General features: G+C 28.8%; 1 protein-coding gene across 1 annotated transcript; it reads right to left on the reverse strand.

The window, feature by feature from the left end:
• Positions 1-16,032: 16,032 nt before the first annotated feature.
• On the reverse strand, positions 16,033-17,043 carry LOC136086412 (uncharacterized). The gene has a single exon (XM_065808710.1). The coding sequence runs from the start codon at positions 17,041-17,043 to the stop codon at positions 16,033-16,035; it is 1,011 nt and encodes a 336-aa protein (XP_065664782.1).
• Between the last annotated feature and the right edge of the window lie 4,894 nt (positions 17,044-21,937).

A 21,937-nucleotide genomic window follows, 5' to 3' on the forward strand; every position in this document is an offset into this window, starting at 1 on the left:
GTGACTTAGTCAAGGTTTACACATACATGAATTACCCATAGCTTAGAAATTATGCCCCCTACCCCCGGCCGCCCGGCTGCCCCACAAAGTTTTATTATGGCCACTAACCTATTTCTGCTCAACAAAAAAAAAAAAGAAACAAAAAATCAATGATTATTTTGCTGCCCCTATTAGCACTCATGCGACAGAGAGCCTTACAGAGAGTCACTACACTACTGGTATACCCGCATGTTGACTGCATTTGCCCCTATTTATAATAGAACTACCCTTTATAATATACGTGAAAAAAAACCCTTTCCCGAAGCCCCACCACAAACACTGCATACATAAATTAGAGTATTACCTGAGGTATTACCCAGAAGTGCCCTCAAACAGGCAATTAATTTGACTTCGCTACCTTAAAATTTATGTTAAATCAACATGAAATGACTGTTTTTTGAGAAAGTAAATAATATAACTTACATTTTACTTACTTCCAAAGTATAAAAGTATAACAATTTTTTTAAATTACTTTTATGTAAGCTGTTATTGCTAACTAATTACTCGTAAAAGTAATTTGTTGTTATGATGTAGTTTTATTTTACTTTGAATAGTAAGTGTTATGTTTTTACATATAAAAAGTAAATTACATTTCGATGTAAATGTTTTACATAATTATAACCAAAATCACTTTTCAAAGTAAAATACTTTACACGACTTACCATTAAAAGTTACATTTACAAGTAAAAGTTTAAATTACATTTACAAGTAAAAGTTTAAAATTTACAAATAACTTTTACTTGTAAAAAGTAAAATACTTTTTCAAGTAACAGTTACTCATTTAAAAAACTTAACTTAAGTAATTAAGTTTCACACGTTATATAATTTATTTAAAAAAAAACAAATTACTTTTAACTGTAAGTGGATCGCAACGGGAATAGGTATCGTCAATAAATTGTTTTTGACTACTTTTGTAGTAAATTGCAAAGCTGTGGGTAGGTGGTAATTCGTCGTTTTCCAGCACAAATATCACTGCTACTTCGCTGTATTAAATGGCGTTGTCGATCATACTCGTAAGTTCATTCGTCTTTGTCTGGCGTTACTGATTGTTGCTATTGTCGATGTCGTTCGCAGTCTAGTGCAAGTCATTGTCCACGCTGTTCGGGTGTTTTTTTCTCGTTGATTCATCGTCTTTCATCGTATTTCCGAAGTTGATAAATAAATATAATTCATATCCATTATGTATTAGCGTAGCAAAAATAAAGAAATCTCTACAGAGAATATTAAATCGATTAAAATCTGAAGGCGCTTCTATATATCTTTTGGCTTTTCTAAAAAGTTCTAAGAGCCAAAAGTACTAAACTTCGAAAAGTTCTAGAAACTTCGAGAAGTTCTAGAAACTTCGAAAAAGTTCTAGAAAGTTCAAACGCGCTTACATTTTAAATTTGTCGCCTGTTGTCATGGTAGGACAGACGGACAGACGACTCAGAGATAAATAAAATTGTATAGGAAATCATTTATAGCTCATGATAATTTGATTGAACATCCATTTGATAGAACACCAAATGATAGAACATAGGTTAACTAATGATTAGAAAGTTTATTTAGTTCTTAATATTTTTGTTTTTGTTTTCTTAAAACATATTTTTAAAACATACGCGGATATTTGCTACATCGACTATCTTAAAGCCTGCTGCTACAAGAGAGTGCTGCTACATCGATTGAGGTTTTGGTTTGGGCAAGCAATCTATCGTTTATAAAAAAATTTGATTCAAGATTTTTAACTTTTTCTAGTCTGGTTTATTAGCGTTCTCTTTAAAACTACAGTTTTTGAAAGAAACTTTTCGACTACCATGTAAGACAATATATATATATATATATATATATATATATATATATATATATATATATATATATATATATATATATATATATATATATATGAAATATTTTCAAAAGTAACTATGATGGATTCAGAATTTTTGCGAATAAACAATTTTTAGGGATTATTACTCATGACAAGGGACGGATCCAGACCATTAAGGGGGGGGGGGCGATTTTTCAGCAACCCTACAAATCGTTTTTATATAATTTTTGTTTGAGTGTTACTTTTTTCTGTCACACTCTTATACTTATGCTTATATAAATTACTCTTTAATTTTTAATTTTAATCTTTAATTCTAAATAAACTACATTAACCGTTTGTTGTATTTGCTGTAATTCCTTGGTGCTTTAAGCTAACTTTATAATTTTGCTTCCATGAGTTCTTTAATATATAATAAGTAAACTCTGTAAATTTGAGTTTTATAGCATCTACCATTGTCTCAATATTTATCACAGCGCCTTTTGACTTTTTTAGGTTTCGGGACCCAAAACTTGAGTCTAAATGTAAAATTCTTTTTTTTAATTTTATGTTTTACGCAGTTTTTTAATATTGTATGAAAAAATCAATACTGTTTGGTTAAAAAAGAACGATTTTAGAATTTTGACCATACTACCATCTTAAGGATACTAAAAGTACGAATAAACTCAAAACCGCATCAGAACCACCACCGGAAGTTTAAGAAGAATACCGAAGAAATTTAAATTTAATTTAATTTAAAAACTTTATTTTTTGTTGATGGTTACAATAGTTTTAACAAGAATAAACTAATTAAAATCAACACATTCAACAATTATAGACAATACACACTCACATGAAAATCGTTAAAAATAACATTAAAAATATTCAAATTCAAATTACAACCGTTTCATTACAGAAAAATGAGTAAATACTGTATTATAATGTCAGGATAAATAAAAATAGTAATTAAAAACGACAGATTTTACAATAACAATTTTTTGCATACCAATTTTTTTAATATGTTTTTTGAACACCTTAGAACTTTTAGAGGACATGGTCTTGTTATCTAGAGTGTTCCATAACGAGATGGCTCTAAATATAGTAAAACATGTATCCTTATATTTGTAGCCATTTGAAGGTAGAATCATTTTTTTGCTACAACGAAGTTTAAAAGGAAGGTTTTTTGTATTGAATAAATCCTTCATAAATTGTGGATTTAGACAATTAATTGATTTAAAAACTTCTATCATAAGAAAGCGCAAATTTCTTAAGTGGATCCTCGGACTATTATCAAAGCTTAACAATTCATCAAGAGATTAGTCAAACCTTTTATGGACAATGCAAAGAGCTTTTTTATGAATTTTATTTATAAGGTTGTCATAGTATTTAGAACAAAACATCCATATTAGGGGACAATAAGAAAAATTTGACATTATGAAGGCGTTAAACAATAATGTAGCTTTATTACGGGATAAAAAACTTCTTATGCGTGAAAGAGCAAAACATTTACCATTAGCTTTACTGCATAAGTATTTAATGTGTTCTCCAAAATTTAGATTCTTATCAATTGTAACACCAAGTAGTTTCACCCTATCAGAGGCAAAAACAGTTATACTACCTTTTTTTAGGCATTGATTTTTTGTGTTTTTTAAACCAACTAAAAGTAATTGGAATTTATCAGGGTTGGCAACCATCGAGTTTAACTTAAAGCAGGCAGTGGTATTAGTTGCTTCTTTTTGCAATCAAAAAATAACCTTTTCTAAGCTGTAATCACAGGCATACAGCGTATTATCATCTGCAAAGTTGCACAATTCAGTATCTTAAATAAAGAAGAATATATCATTTATAAAGATATTAAAGAGGATGGGGCCAAGAATGGAACCTTGAGGCACTCCCGACAAAACATCAACCCAATTAGAAACAGAAGGTCCTATTCTTACCCTTTGTTTACGACCACTAATATACGATATGAGAAATTTAAGACTTTTATTAGAGAAACCATACGCCTCTAATTTAGCAATAAGTAGGTCATGCGGAATGAAATCATACGCTTTAGATAGATCCATTAATAATGTTCCAACAATACCTCCATTGTTAATGCATTCATGCCACTTATTAAGTAAAAAAATAAGTGTATGCTGAGTACTATAACCTCTACGAAAACCACACAAAAGTTTGTCAAATTTTGCCTCCATAAATAACAAAATCTGTTCATAAACGGTCATTTCAAAAACTTTGGAGAGAGCGGGTAGGATTCTTATAGGGCGATAGTTAGCCTTATCTGTTGGGTCATTTATTTTAAGACACGGTATAACATCCGCCATTTTTAGAAATGACGGGAATGTTCCATCTAAGATGCTATTATTGATACAATCTGTAAGACTATCCCTAAAGTATATCAAGTAAGATTTTAACATAAAAGTTGGTATTTCACCACTTGTTTTTTTTTTTTTTCATTCATAGACCCTATAATTTTTGTAATATCACCAGCTGTAATACAATGAAACTTGAAATTATGTGCATTCATTTTGAATTTATTTTTAATGTTTCTTATACTAGGATGGTCAACATACTTTTTTATAGCTGACTCAACTGGGTCTGAAGAGCAAGGAGAAAAAGACCATTTAATATGGTCGGCCATACTTGATGGCAATGCAACATTTATGAAATATTTATTAAAAATATTAGTCAACAAAGAACTGTCTGAGATAATGTTGCCATTTTCAGTCAAAGTGATACGCTAGTTAGAATTTGTAGATTTGTCCGAAAAGAAAGGCTTAGTTAGCTTAGAAATGTTTAAGAAAATTTTTAGAGTCGCAGAAAAAACCATAATTGAAATAGATGAAGTTTTACCTACAAAAAAATACAACGACAGACATGTCGTAAATAGTACAATGAAAAACATGTCGTGAAAATATACCTTCAGATACATTGTAAGAATATTACAGGCGATCAATCTACATCCTACTTGATGCGTTGATATTGAACCTAAATACACGTTTTTTTAATGAAAATGTATTCAATTCTATGCTTTGATGCCAAAAAATATTATTACACGAAATCATAAAGATATTGTTGAAACTCTTTCTACAATCAGTAATGTCTATGGGGTCATTCTTGGACTTAGTATCCAAAACTTACCTGCATCTGAATTTACATTGGAAGTTGAACTATGCTAGTGCAAATCTATAAAAATGAAAGATGAGGGAGGAGTCATATCACTACCTACTGATCTTTCTTTATTTTTGATTTGTGTGATCAGGTGCAATATCCAATCACTCACAAGTTGTTTTAAATTATCAATTCATTTCCTGTAAGTGTCGCCATTGCTGAACGTAGCTTCTCAACCTTGCGAAGAATTAAGAATTGACTGAGAACACAATATATATATATATATATATATATATATATATATATATATATATATATATATATATATATATATATATATATATATATATATATATATATATATATATATATATACATATATATATATATATATATATGTAGAGCTAAAAAACTATTGTAATGTATCAGAAAAATTAAACACGGTAATGTACGCTGATGATACAAGTTTAATTACGTCCCACAGTGATATTAGTCAGTAATATGCATACATTGGAACGCAAAAAAAACTGCGTTTTGCGTTTGCGTTCCAAAATAAAAAATCACATGCAAACTCAAACGAATTTGACGCAATTTATTGCGTTTACTTACGTAAACGAAAACGCAATTTACGCAAATAACTGCGTTTACGCACGCATTTAATACGCAACTTACGCATATAAAATGCGTTTATAAACGTAACTCAAACGCAACTTACGCGTATAAATGCGTTTACAAATGTAACTGAAAGGGAACATACACACACATATATATATATATATATATATATATATATATATATATATATATATATATATATATATATATATATATATATATATATATATATATATATATATATATATATATATGTTTTTCATTTTATATTTAAAAAAAGATCGCTTAAAACGGGCAATCAACCGCAAAAACACTATGTGATTGGTCAGCGCACGCGCACACTTTAAAAGTTGCTTAAAACAAAGAAAAACTCATTTTCCGCTCACAAATTGAACACAATAATACTCAGTTGTATACGGTACTATTATTTTATTCTAAACTATTTTTAGAAAAAAGTATAGCTTAATACCTTTAACTAGTAAGCTCATTTCCATTATTATAAAAATCTGGCTATATTCACTCAATTTAAAAACATAATACGCTCATTTTAAAATAATAATGAGAAATTAAATATCATTTTTAACAAATTTAATTAATAATAATTTTTTAAATTCGTTATAAAATGACCTAAAAACATGTTAAAAACGTAATAATTTGTTTTAAGGGATATGTCTAATGGCATTTCCTTATAGCATAAGGAAGTTCCTATAGGCATTTCCTTATGATATGCAGCTTATACATAAAAGTATAAAAAAAAATTAGTTTAGGAAACAAAACCAAGTTTTACTTAATCGTTTCATAAATTTCTAATTTCATATGACACATCAATCTCGCAAGAGTAAGATCTATCATGAGGATATCATAAAGTCTTGTTCAAAAAAACGACATGAAGAAGAAATATTGCAATCACAACAGTTGCAATTGCAACCTTATTTATCTCAAAGTTCGTCTGCATCTAAATCTGGAGAAGCAATTTCAAAAAGAAACATACACTACCCAACTTTTGGCAAAGGTCCGGTATGTTGTGATAAAACTAAAAAATTCATAATATATTTCTAGCCGCAGCTTATGTTGATGCTGGTTGTAGAATATTGCTAGAAGAGAATCTGCTCTATGAGCAAGACTAACCTTAAAAGCAATAGCAGAAAATAACTTATAAAAGAGATAAAAATATTACAGTAAGTCAAGAAAAAAGAAAAGCAGCTGAATCATTTACAACACTTCATTTAGTTTTAGGTAAATCTAATTCTAATAAAGAAATAGAGCAGTTTTTTTTAATGACCAAATTTAGATTTTTATTCAAAAATGTTTTTAATATAAATTTTATGGACGACTCTCACGACCGGAAGAATAAGAACATTTAAAAGAGAAATCAGCTTTTGAGGGAATTGAGGAATACCCCAAAGGGATTCAGAAATGAAAAGAATTGTCACTTCTATGGCTTCCACACATACAAGTGTAGAGAGGCCCTTTCTGCACTTGAGTTTATATCAAGCAATCTTGATATAACCACTAAGCCTGATATTTAATAAAATATTTTGTTGCTTTAATTTTTTTCTTCTGGAACCGTTCCGGAGCTGCTCTTGAACTGGAGCTAAAGCTAAAAACTTTATCGGAGCCGAAGCTTGGAGCTGGAACCAATTTTTTACCTCGGCTCCAAAGCCTCCAAACTCAACAATAAACACTAAAAGCATTAACAGAGAAACCATTTATGCGCAATATGGCACCGTTAAAACTCTAATATTTACAGTTTTTGATGGAATCAGTCTCTCTGAGTGCTACCACAGATTTCGAGAAAATCAACTACTAGTCGGCACTCAGAACCATTAAACTGAGTTTAAGAGCTGTACCCTCATTAGGAGAAAACAAAAAGAGTTGCGTAGTCACTATCAAATTGACACAAGCAAAAATTTGTGAGTCAAAAAGATTCAGCATTCATCGTCCTATTCAGGAAACAACGTAACACAAATTTACATCTTCGCCAGCCTAATAGATGAAGAGGAGGTTAGAGGCTAGTCGACATAGTTATTCAGTTTACCCCTAAAGTTTTTGTCTAAGAGGCCTTTATAAGACAGTAGCTAGATGGAATTGACTTCTGCCTAAGATTAGCATTTTTATCAAGATACCGCTTCTAGCATTTACTCAACCAAGAGCCCCAAGGTAGAGGATTTTTAGCTGCATGCATTTAAAATATAGCGAATATGATTATTTTTATCGAGAGACCACCCCTAGCCTTTACTCAACCAATAGCCCTATGGCAGGGAATTTTTAAGTTCGAGTTTATTTCTTCTAATCTTTTCCTAATAAAAACACACCCTACAAGGCAGCAGGGTATGGGTAGTACCAGCGTGATTTTGATGATCCTAAACCTGACCTGACATAGATTTTTCTCAGATCTTTACGGCTAAATATAACGGTAGCCTATAACTCAACCTTATTTTGAAATTTTGTAAAATGGGAGATTATGACGTTTTTGATTTTCAACCGACAATTTTTGATTTTTATATTTACACCTGACTAAAACGTTAATTAGTAGTACACTAATTTTTCGACCAACCAAATCGTTGACCTACTGTATTTTTGACCTACTGAGTTTTCAACCTATTCAACCTACTGTGTTTTCAATTTTATAATTACGCCTTTCCGGTATTGATTTGAATACAAGCCTAACTTGATCAGCCTTGGCGCAGTGGTTAAAGCGCTGTCTTCAGAATCGGGAGGTATAAGGTCAAATATTTAACAATATTTCTTATTTAAAAGAAAAATTTCACGCGTTTATTCTTTTGTGACAATAATTTAATATTGTAAATTATACTTACGTTGAAATTTTATAATGAATGCCTGATGAAAATCAATAAATATTTGTTTTACACAGAAGACAAATGCAGTCCTAGGACAAAAAGTTCTATAGAATTTCTATAGAATTTCTATAAACTTTTGAAACATATGGCCTATAGAAATTCTGTAGATTTCTATAGAATTTCTATAGAATGTTTATTGATTTCTATAGAAATTGCCATTTCAAGAAAAAAGTAACTTGAATAGAAATTACTTTTTTTTCTATAGAAAAATAAGAAGAAAAAAAAGTTTTATAGGAATATCTATAGAAATTAACAGAGATTCTATAGAAGTTCTAGAGAATTCTATAGAATTTTTATAGGCCATATATTTCAAAAGTTTATAGAAATTCTATAGAACTTTTTTTCCTGGGGTGGTTGTTTTGACTAGACGGAAACATCATAAATGAACGTTACATTTTACGCAAACGTCGCACATGAGCATTTGTGTGTATATGTGCAATGCCGCGCGCTGCGGTGACGCCTTTATCGAACGAAGTTTAGCAATCTACACCGATCGCATCGCACGAAGTCATGAGCGCGCTTTTATAACGTAGTAGAATAAGGTATTTTAATACGGCGCCTTTTTCACTTGGCGCCCTTGTGCGGGGCACAATATGAACAACCGTACGCGGCGGCCCTGGTCCTCTTCATACGCTTGCGTGATCAAATCTAATGTTTCCAACAGGTTTGTTATTCAATTTTTTTAAATTGTTTTCAATGAGAAACACCATCATACAATCTCTATCAATTCAATTAAATTGCTCCAAAATTTTACCAACGATTGATATTAATGAAACTGGTCTATAATTTGCTGAATCTAGTTTATTACCCTTTAATAACGGAACAACGTTTGCACATGACCATAATTTTGATGACTACTTTCTGTACTAAAAGATTTATGAAATATTAATGCTAAACAACTCGACAAAGATTCTGAACATTCCCTTAAAACTTTTGGGTGAATATTATCAGGACCTACTGATTTTTATATGTTTAAATTACTTAAATGTTTCTGAATAATAGGAATACTAAAATGTGGATCAGGACATTTTTTTAAAAGATTGTTCCCTAAAACTTCTTCTGATGAATAATCTTGTATAAAAACAGATGCAAAAAATTCATTAAGAGTGTTTACTATCACTTGATTATCAGTAGTTATAATACCGTTATGTAGCTTTATTGCTTTGATAGAGTCTTTAAATCTTGTTTTGTTATTTATATAAGCATAGACACTTTTAGGATTGTTTTTTGAATTAAGTGCCAAGTTTCTTTCAAAGTTGCGAATACTTTTTTTGACAATTTTTTTATATCTTTATTTAATTTTTTATACTTATTGACATCTAAAATACTTTTAAAACCTGAATTTCTGTTTCTAAACCAACTTTTTTGTTTTTCTTTACTCATACTTTTAAGTTCACTTGTCATCCTCAGTGAGTTGTTTTTGTGTTGAAAAGAGTTTTTATCTAAATTCATTGTTGAAATATATATTTTTCACACCCTATTTCATATTTTCTAAGCCATTTTTCGTAACATTCATTTACACCAAGCCCTTCAAGTTCTTGTACCCATGTTATTAAAATACAAATTTAGTGCTTCATAGTTTCCCTTTTTCCATAAAATCTTTTTTTCTTATTGTTTGTTGTGATATAATTATATTAGACCTATTTTCATACCCAAATCTAAATTTCAAAATATGATGACCATGATCGATGCCACCCAACGGTGGAAAATGCTCTTTTTTTAAATTTTAAAAATTAACTTTCAAATTATTTCTAACCGAAACATAATGCCGTGACAAGGAAATTGAAAACAACTCTTATTTTCAACTTAATAATTATAAAGTTTTTCATCAAATTAGAGACTCTAAAAAAATAGGTGGAGGATTGTGCATTTTTTCAACAACTTTTTAGATTTCAAACTACGCAAAAAATATTTTGTTGTTACGCATGATTTTGAATTGTTATCAATTGAAGTTATAAACAAAACTTGCTAGAACGCTGTAGTATACGTTATATCAGTGTTTCCCAACGTGGGACGTAGCAAATTTTCAGAGGGCAATTTAATTGTTTAGGGGCAATCGAAAAAAAAAAGGACTTTTTCAGTCTAAATTTAACCACATAGTCGAATCTCCTGGAAACGTCCATTATGAAGTTCATTATGCAAAATTTTTTCGCTGGAATGCATTTGAAAAACTAAGATTTGCTACGGCAAACCAGGATTCGGAAAACTAATTCGGAAAACTCGGATTTGATTGGGAAAGCTAATATGCGTTACCGTTAATTTGAAATAAAAGTAGTGCTGTGCTTATAACAGCAGTGCTGTGCCTACTAGAAATAAAAGCAGTTGTTCAAATTTATCGTTGTTTTCAAATTTTTAATACATTTTATAAAAAAATATAAGTGATATTTAAATATAATTGGTAAGTAAATATAATTGTAAATATATTTAATTAATTATTTAGAATTTAGATGCCTCATAGAAAGATAAAGAAATATGTAATTATTGTTACGAAAACGATTCCCTTCGGATAATCATTTCAAACGCTAGTTCAGAATAACGATTAGTGATTGCGGAGTAAGCAATTCCCTTTGGAGAAATGCACGAAAACTTATTGCGAAAGTATTTCCTTGAGAGACTAATTCCGCATGAGGAATTCTCATTTAAACAAGTCGAGAAGACTACACACAGTTTATATATAACTAGTTGTTTATAATTTAATATTCAAATATAGAAATAAGTATAATACAAAAACTAATATGGATTCTCTTTCAATAATAAATAAGAATACAAAACATTACAAAATATATATTTTTAATTTAATTTAATTGATTTTAAAATTCATTTTTTGGCCTATGAGTAGTACAAACAAGAAAAAAATTTGGCAGTACTCGGAAGAGTATTTAAAATATGGTTTCATACCTGCTGTCCATGATGCACTGATGATGATCTGGGAAAAATCATACAATAAGAGAGCAGTTAATCAAGCCTTCAATGTCAACATTTATCTTTGGTTTTATTGAATATTTTTCTTTGAAATTTTTTTCAGAGATAAAACTTAGTTAGATAAATGTGCTGAGTCAAAAATATATATACTATGGTATCCCATTTAAATTAATATTTGGGTCAATGGGCCATTTTTTAGGGATTTAAACTAAATTGTATATTTCAGAGAATTAAATAAAAATATCAGTTTTATTTTTGACTCAGCACACAGTTCATATAAGAAGCAAGGTTTTTGAAAAGTTTCACTTAATTTGGAAAACTCTGCAACTAGTTATCCTTGTTAGAAAATATACTATTTTTGAGTTAATTATGCGCATAATTAATGACGTAATATTAAAATTATAAATTTTTTGTGTTTTTTTGTCTTATTTGATTCCAATGCAATTGAAATGTTTAAATGTGGGGGAATAAAAGGGTTCATTTAAAGATTTTATTTAAATAGTGGGTAGCCACCTTAACCAATACAAAATCAAAAGTAGGACTTTAGGACCGATGATTTATATTTTATAAAGTCTTTAGGAAAACGTTTTACATTTTATATTGTAACGTTTTTTAATTTTTGTTGTTTTATATTTACGGTACAGACTAAGGGGCTTGGTAATAAGACCAATTATGTCTTCTTCTTGCCCCTGCTATTTGTAGTTATATTATGGCTAACGACATGAATAAATTTATATGCCAAAAAAAAAAAAAAAAAAAAAAAGCTTAGATGAATGCTTGGAAAACTTATTGATTGCTAATTTAAAAAAAAAAACCTTCGTAGTTTAAAAAAAACATCGTTAAAATCACAGACCAGATAATCGGTTGAAAATTAATTTATCTCAAAAATTGGCCCAGTTTCCCAATTTTTTTCTTAGGAGTTACCTAAAGAGTAAAGTGTGCGCCAATACTCCAAGCACCAACCAAGAGTATACAACCAATATCCGAAAAGAAGTTAATAGGTTAGAATACTAAATTCTAAGAAAAGCTATTGAAAATGCTGTATGACGTCAGGTCAAAACAAACAATGGGCATCATTTGGAAAACATTTTATCAAAATATGTAAACATATTTCCAAACTATAATCTAAGTTTAAATAAATGCTAACGCCACGCTACATAATGCCTCAGCGCAGCGATAATTTTTCATTTTAGGCAAATTTTTTATGTGAAAATTTTTTATCTGAAGCAAATCTAGTTTATAACTCGGTCTTTAAATCATTTTCTTAAGTTTATAACGCTAACTTTCCTCAATACAAAGTAAGACTAAAAAAGTTTAAAATCAAAAAGTGATAGAAATTAGACAACTTATTAAAATGATATGAAGCATTTAGAAAATCAAATAAAAATTAAAAAAAAAAAATACTACTCAAACTTACTAGATAAGTTTAAACATAACACAAAGCACAAATGACAAATTTCAAATGAAATACTGGCAATCATAAGATTAAAACATGGAACTTACCAAATGTTATTAAAAACAATGATGACTTTTTATATAATTCAAAAGATGTAGCAAATCAGATAAATAACTATTTTGTAACTGTTGGTCCAAACCAAATATTCCAATTATAACTAACGCAACAAACTATTTTAACCATCTCATATTTCTGCACTAATAATTTAATTAATAAACTATTGACTACAAATAACTTTCCATTAAAGAAAAAAGTTTCCATTAAAGAGTTTGAATGAGCTTATAAAATGCTAAAAACCAATAAAGCGAGATGTACGGATACAATAAATGGTAACATTATTATTGGATCTTACAAGATCATAATAATTAAACTATACCAGGTCTTTAGTTGTTCAATTAAAATTCCTTGTTCAAGGAATATTTGCTGACCAATTAAAGATCGCTAAAGTTAGACCGATATTTAAAGTGACGTTCAAAACATAAAAACCTATTCATTGTTTTTATATAAACAATGAATAGGTTTTTATGTTTTTATATAGATATGTTCAAAATATAAATTAGGTTGTTGCCACTGCTATTTATTTAAAAAATGGTTGCCGAACCAGCGCTAAATTTCTGTACCTACAAGTAGTATAAAAAGAGCGTTCCAAGCCAAAATTTTTTCAACTATATACCTATCCATATTCTCATATCATATTTCAACTATATCCCTAACTATAAACTCAAATCATATTTCAACTATAAACATATCTATATTCTCATAAGTCATTACAATCATTTCAACTGAGCCAAAATAATATATATAACAACCATAATATATTAATATATTGTGGTTACAAACTCTCTTACAAATTCTGAGCTATTTTTTGTAATTTTAAATCAATTTTTCAAGCTATAGTTTCATAACTGAAATCTCATTGAGGTCCTACGCATAAATGAAATCTAGCTCAAGCGTAATAGTAAATTACTCCTTTTAAATCAGAAAAACTTCCAGATTTCACAACTTGCTCATCACCAGAGTTTATTGTTACAACTAATCTTCTACCATTAGTAACGCTAGGCATGGAGTCATTTTTACCAAAATTTCTGTTAAATGAGATTGTAGTTGTAGAATCAATTTTTGGTTTTGATTGATACAATAGTCCAGATGATTTATTAGCAAATGAGGTAATATGAGAGCTATTCTGCGAATAAAGATAAAAATCTACTAAACCAGATGAGCAGTATATACATCTGCTATTATTGTCATATCCAGGAAATATTGTATATTTACTATAGTTATAGGGTGTCCAAGGTTGAATAACTGAGTTATTATTTACAGGAGAATTAATTGCGTCATACATGCGTACTCTTGATTCCCACTAACTTCCAGATTTACCGATAATATGCATTCTAATATATTTTAAGTAAACACCATTTCTATTACCTGCAGTGTTCAATAATATATATTCATTACCATAAGTTGTGTCCAAATACCTAAATGTGGATGAGTATAGTTTAAGATCTGAAATAAATGGGGGTGTTAATGAAATATTTGCTTGTTGTGTTGAACTTATTGTAATAAAAGGTTGCAACCAATATGTAAGTGGATTTTCAGTTTTATTGTATAATTCAATTTTTAGATTAGTTTTAAATGGTAAATCGAGTGTAAAGTATCCTCCTAATTCAATATTAGAATGCATATTACAACCTTGTAAAGAGTTAGTATAAAATGGTCCACCAAGTGGAGCAAATAATAAATCACAAGCTAAACCTATAGTATTTATTCCAATACTTCCTATGTAAAGTATATTATCTGCATATATCCTAATAAATACGTTACTTGATACACTTCCATAAGGATTTGTTCCTTTAAATTCTAACCATAGTTTTCTGAGAATACCAGGACCACTATTTTGAATAAAAATTGCTGTTCCATCAGTACCTGTATTTGGTTCAAGAGTCTGGGATTTTACTCCCATGCATGTTAAACTTGAATTTGGTACTATTTCTAAACTGCTAGGATTAGGTATTATTGTGTCAACATAATACTTTGTAGCAACATCATTTAGATTTGTAGGTTCTGCTACATTCATTAATTTATGGTTATGTATCCATAAGAATAATAGTATTTAATAAGTAGTATTTCGATATTTTGCAATCTCTTGATCTTTTGTAATTGTCAATGTTAAAATTTTTAAAGATATTATATCTGGAAAAGCCTCATCAAGTAGATACTCTATATCCATTTTTATATGACAAGATTTTATTTTTTTTTAATTTTTCAGAATTTTTATTTATGTAAGATAACAATTCAATCGCATTTGGATTTTTAGATAACATAAACCAATTTACCTTACCTAAATTATCTTTTAATAGTTCAATTGCATTTGGATTAGAAGATAAACTGTTCCAATTTATTTTTTCATAATTATCTTTTAACAATTTAACAGCATTTGGATTATATGATAACTCTGTCCAATCTACTTTATCTAAATTATTATTTAATAATTCAATCACATTAGGATTTGAAGATAACCAATACCAATCTACTTTATCTAAATTATGTTTTGATAATTCAATCGCATTAGGATTTAAAGATAAAGCATACATATTTAAAGATAAAGATAATCTACATTATCTAAATTATTTTTTAATATTTCAATAGCATTTGGATTTCTGGATAGATGTGACTACTTTATCTAAATTATTTTTTAATAATTCAATTGCATTTGGATTTGCAGATAAATTATTAGATCCCATTTTTTATATATCAAGATTTTTTTTTAGTTTTTCTGAATTTAATATTTCAATCTTATAAGCATTATCAATCTTCCCATCACGTAATTCAAGATATCTATATCCATGCCCAGTCATAGTCATAGCACTATATAAGGATTTATATACTGTCTCTTCTCCTGTTTCCATGTTTGTTAATTTAATAGTGACTGGTTTTTTCTTTATTGTTCTTAATCTTTCATGTTTTGGATCTATTTCTTTTTTCTCTTCTTTTACTGGATGTATTCTAGGTCTTCCAACTGGTCTTTTCTCATCAGTTGCTTCTGTTGCTTTTGACATGATTGATTCTTTATCTATCAACCCATTATCTACAGCAGTCATTTACAATGTGACATAATTTTTAGATGTTTGTGAAATATTATTTTCTTTTAACAACTTCTGCAAGTTTTACCTTGTATAATACATTTTTATTATATAAAGATAAAATTTTTTTTAAATAAATTCAAAAAAAAAGTTAATAAACAACGTTCAATTGTTTCCATCTGATTGAAAGTGTAAAAACTTATCAGATATTACAACAGCGAACGCTTCAGTATCTGCTGGAACAGCTTCATTAAATGTTTCTTTAATTTGAACATCTTCTACTGATGATTTTAATTTTTCTGATTGTCTACTAACATCAAAAACCATAAGTGGGTATAAATCTTTATAGTCTGAAGGAGTTATGTTGCTTTGTGTTATCAAATCGTTCATTCCATATAATTTTTCACTAAATACAGATGCATCTCTATAAGCTCTTAAAAATTGATGATTTGGAAATGATAAGTTATAGTCAACAGCTGGATATCTTTCTTGATTAAGCATAATGTACATATTTTTCAAGTCACAATGATCAAATATCGAAGAATTAACTTCTTGATTTCCATCCTTATTTGTTCGGAATTCAACAATGATGTATCTTGGTTTTTCTGGAGATGTCTTTACGCTAAGTCTCCAAGAAAACGTTGTAGATTGTGGAACAGTTATAGTATCACACTGCTTTGCGCGAAAAGTTACTAGAAGTGTCACTTTTGATTCAATACTTTTATAAAGATTAACTCTCTCTAAATCTGATGGAACCACATGTAGCATGAACAATGATATTTTATCAAGATTAACTTTTCTTGAAGCTGCAAGAGCGTTTCTAAAAATTGCATCGGTATCACCTTTTCTAACAAGAGTTAGTGTATGTTTAAATCCGTAAATAACTTTGTTGTAATCATCGCAGAATCCAAAAATGTGTCTTAAAGGTATACAAAATGAAAACCTTCCCTTTGTAGTGGTTTTCTGAATTATAAATGTTTGTCTTAATGTAAACCCTGTGTTATCAATTGTTGTTGTTGAAGAATCTTTGTACAACATTTGATTTAATCCTTGTGCTAATTGAAAGTCATTTGGGTATTTAAGCATTCCTAATATTGTTGTTGCTTGACCTGGATAATAAACTGACTCTTTTTCTTGGTTTGATAATTGATATGATATTTGACTAAATAAGTGCATAATACCATTATTTGTGAGTGACACTACATCTGCATTACATAAGCTGTCCCATCAAGTTTAAGAAGTCTTCCTTTAAACAAGAGATAAGCCTCAGATGGAAGTGTGAACAAATCTTGTTGCTCAATGTTAATTCTTATTTCTCCAGCGCTTTTTAGATTTGTGCGAACTACTGGTTCGTATTCATGGAATTCAAATCTTTCAATTCCATCGTCCACAGTTGGAATTTCTGTACAATTTAATACATCAGAAGTTGCCATTTTTTATATATAGATTTTTTTTTTTTAAATGGAAAATAAATATAAAAAAATTAAGCCAATCGAAGGCCGCGGCCTTTTTTTTACTAGATCTTCTATCTTATAGCTGTTGATTTTATCATCATTATATTATTTATATTTGGTGTAACTTCATCAGCTCTTTTATTTAGATTTGAGATTATGTCATTAATTTTATTAATAATGATTGTATTTGGTTGTGAAACTTTACAAGATGTTTTTTTAATTAATTATTTTCCTTTTCAACTGCGACATCTTTAGCAGCTTCTATTGCTGATGTTGAAAGTTCTTCCCTGCTAATTTACAGCAATTATTGCAGTTTCCTAAACCAGCTAACCTCTTCAACATAGCTGACGACACTCTTGTTACATTTGATGATGCTGCTCGTTTAAATAAATTTATTAAACTGTCAAATATACCACTTCCTCCAACAACTCGCTTCTTAACATATCTCTTATTTTTAACATATAACATTTTTATGTATGCAATTTTTTTTATTTTTTTTTACTCATATTATCATATTCATATTATCATATTAATATTACCATATTGCTAGATTATTTTGTATTGCTTTATACTGATCACTATTCATAACACCTTGTCTTAACAATTCATCACAAATTGCAACAGCTTCATTTCTTGATCCAGTATTACCTGCTCTCGATGCAGCTATACGTAATTCAAGCCTATCAAATAGTGCAATAGGATCGCTAGGAAGAATTATTGGTCCTATTCCTGTTCCCTTTGATTCAAGTTTTCTAATTCTCTTTAAATTGGGGCTATTATTTCTTTGTATTTTTCACTCCGAGATGACTTTGGTTTTCCTTAATTGCATCTGTTTGTATTATTATATCTCGATAATTGTGAAGATCATCTATATTATATATTTCCTTATTAGGATTAGACTTTGTTAGTAATTCCCAAAGACCAGGAGTACCAATGCATTTTATTCCGTTTATATCTATATCATCATTATTAAATAATATTGGGACTTTTCCTATAAAAAATTTACCCTCTTTAGAATGTATTCCAAATGTAGTGTCTGTAGATTTTTTACTATAAGTATACATCTTAAGATAGTCTGTTGCAATTTTTCCCAACTTTAAAATTTTTTTCTCATCAGAAGGCATTATTTCTTTAGATTCATAAGTAAGTATTTTAGGATATGCATTTGAAAAGGTAAGAGCAAATTGATTAGCTTGATCTTGCAATTTAGATATATCCTCCTTTATTCCAGATTGACTATCAATTAATGGCTTGTACAATTTTGACAAGTCTATCTGCAAATTAGAATCTCCAATCTTTTCACTAATCTAAGTTCATGTTTTAATGAAAATAATGCAACACCTTTTCTTACAAATATGCCAAACTTTAAAACAACATTTTGCTGTGATAAAAATTTTATATTAATGTCTTGTTGCGCAAATACATCATATCTTCCATTTATTAATATTGCAGGATGCTGTAAATTTTTATGGGGTTTAAAAACTATTGGAAATGGTTCGGGATTTTTATATTTGTTTATAAATTTATGCACTGGCATGTTATTTGACATTTTATTATTTATAAATTTTATATTGAGTTTTTGCAAAATCATATTCAAAAATGGAATATTAGCAAATGGAGAATTTGGTCCTAATAATAAACCTGAAACTGTGGGAGTATAACCATTTCCAGCACGCAAGTACAGACCATCACCTACAGAACTTCCTTTACTCCATGGTTTCAAATATAAACCAGAACCCCCACATGTTAATTTAACTCCTTGTCCATTCTTTTTCATGTACACAATACCATTTCCAGCAATTTTATTAATCAAAGTTGATCCAGCTGCTGGCCTACTCCTAAAAGCAGTCCTGTTGCAAGTGATGGTATAACTCTTGATGCTAAAGTATTAAGAAACGATAAAAGTGCACCAATAAATCCACCCTCTATTTTAGAATTGTGTACTAGTTGAGTTTTACTTAAATTAATTGATACACCAGTACCTTTTTCATATGCTTTTCTAATTTTATTCAATTGTGTTGTTGTTACAGCTAATACATGCTCACCATTTAAATCTGAATGCGATAACTTAATACTAGCTCCAATACCACATTCAATTGCATTTTTAATTTTTTCTATTTGACTTTGTGAAAGATTTACTTTAATATAAGTATATGTACTCATTTTGTTTTGTTTTTTATATGCATTATAAAAAAAATAGATTATTATTTTTCTCTTATATGAAATCTAATAGCTAATTTTTCTCCTCGTAAATTTGTCAGATTTCCATCTTGATCAACCAATTTAGTCTCCATCTTTGAAATTGTTTTTAGTGTTATTGGTAAGTAAATTAAGTTTAATGGTTCTTGAATAATTTTATATCCAGGACATACACTTGGGAAAAATGAATATATAACGTTTTCTGTTGTTCCATTTACATAGGATGATGCCATTATGTCATTTGTTACACTTATACTATTAATACTTAAAATGTTTACTATATTATCTGATTCATGAGACCCTGTTGAATATACTTGACTGTTAAAACCAAGAATAGATCTAATTTAGTTTATAGGTGTAAAATCAACTTTATAACCAGCTTCAATATTTAAAGTTGTTTTCAATGTGTTATTATCTGCTGAAAATATAATACTAGTTTCAACTCCATTAATAATTTTACTATTTTCAGTAATTTTTTCCACAATATACTTATTTATATCATCAATCTCATAACTACCTTCTAAAATGTTTATATCTATCCAAGTTGCTCCATTATCTGAACTATATCTAAAATTGTTATTTGAAGAATCAACATTTGGAAAACTGTAGAATGTATCAAGACCAACTAATGCCATTTCATAATCTTTTATCTTCACTTAGTTGTATAATAGAAGCAAACTTCTCTTTTATATGACAACTTTTATCATCAATATTATATACATTTTTTTATATACAAAAAAATTATTTTAAACTTTAGATGGAAAATAAAAATTATCTAATCCACTTCAATATTTTCCATTATCTTTTTTAGAAGATAAATCTATAACAACAAATCCATGAGGCTCTGACCAAGCTTTATTACAAAAACTTTTAAACTCATCTTTTGTCATATCACTTGAAACATGATCATAATAAATGTGATTTAAACTCTTTGAATCTTGAAGAAATAAACATATGAAATTTGAATTTTCTCGTATAGTTTGCCTAGGTAACTTAAAATAATTTTTTGCTAGATAAAAACAATTTATATTACTATGACTTCCTCTTGTATAATATTTTTCACACTTATCTTCATTTGTTAATTGTATATCATCAAATATCATTAAATTATTCCATCTACTATCAAGATCTTCAGGATCTAGTACATCATCAGCTGTTTCAAAAAACTTGCACTCCATATCTGCTTTATCTTTCAAATTTTTTGAAACTTTTTCAATTACAAAATCTGGATTTGCATTTGATTTTTGTATTTCATCGTAAAACCTAAATAGATTAAGAATAACTTCTTTTGGTAATTTTTTTTCAGAAGATCTTTTTAATAATTTGTATTCTAGTCGAAAAAGAGACTTTCCAAAAAATTGTAAATTATTATAATCTAACCAACCAGGTCTTAAAAGTAGGTTTAATCATAAATTAGTTTTTCCACAACACGACTTTCCAACAATAATTCCTCTTATACTTTTTGGTAACATTTTACTATTATTTCGTTTATTTTCATTTTCATTCAATGACAAACGTTCAATGTCCATTTTTATATACAAGATTTTAATTTTTTATATATAAAAATTTCTATATATATAAAAATGTACTGCGTTAAATGTAGAAACAAAACAAATACACTAAACTTGCAAAATGTTGTGAGTAAAAACAATAGAAATATGCAACGCGGAATTTGGGCTGTTTGTGGAAAATTAAAAACTCAATTTGTATCATCAAAAAAAGGAAGAGATTTGGTGAGTTCGTTTAATTCAGCAACACGTAAAATAAAACTACCATGGTCGAATAATACCATTTACCTGGAATGAACTTTGCAGGTCCTGGCACTAATTTAGATGAACGATTAAGTTCTACTGACGCGTATAAAGAATGGAGTAAACCTATTGATAGAGTTGATAATGCAGCTTACCATCACAATCTTGCTTATAAATATTTCGATGATACCGCAAAAAGAAATTTAGCTGATAAAATTATGATCGAAGAAATGGATTCTATAAAAAATCCAACAATACGTGAAAGAATTGAACGAGGTATTATAAAATCTATTATATCATCTAAAGCAAAGTTTGGATTAGGTCTTTCAGACCCATATGAATTAGGTGTTGAAACTACTTAAAAAAACTACAAATTATCGGTAAAAAAGAAGAGGATAAAGAAGTAAATCTTATGGATCCAAAGGATTTAATTCTTATGGATCCGAAATGGACTGACAAACATGCAAACGAACTTCATAGACCAGTTGTAAAACATTTCAGAAAAAGAAAAGTGATTGTAAATGGAATCAATGAAATATGAGCTGCTGATTTAGTTGACATGCAATCTTCCTTCAAATTCAATGATGGTATAAAATACTTATCAATGGTGATAGATGTTTTTTCAAAGTATGGATGGATTGTTCCATTGAAGAGTAAAATTGAAGT

This window comes from Hydra vulgaris, chromosome 10, assembly GCF_038396675.1.
Source record: "Hydra vulgaris chromosome 10, alternate assembly HydraT2T_AEP".
NCBI classification, from domain to species: domain Eukaryota; kingdom Metazoa; phylum Cnidaria; class Hydrozoa; order Anthoathecata; family Hydridae; genus Hydra; species Hydra vulgaris.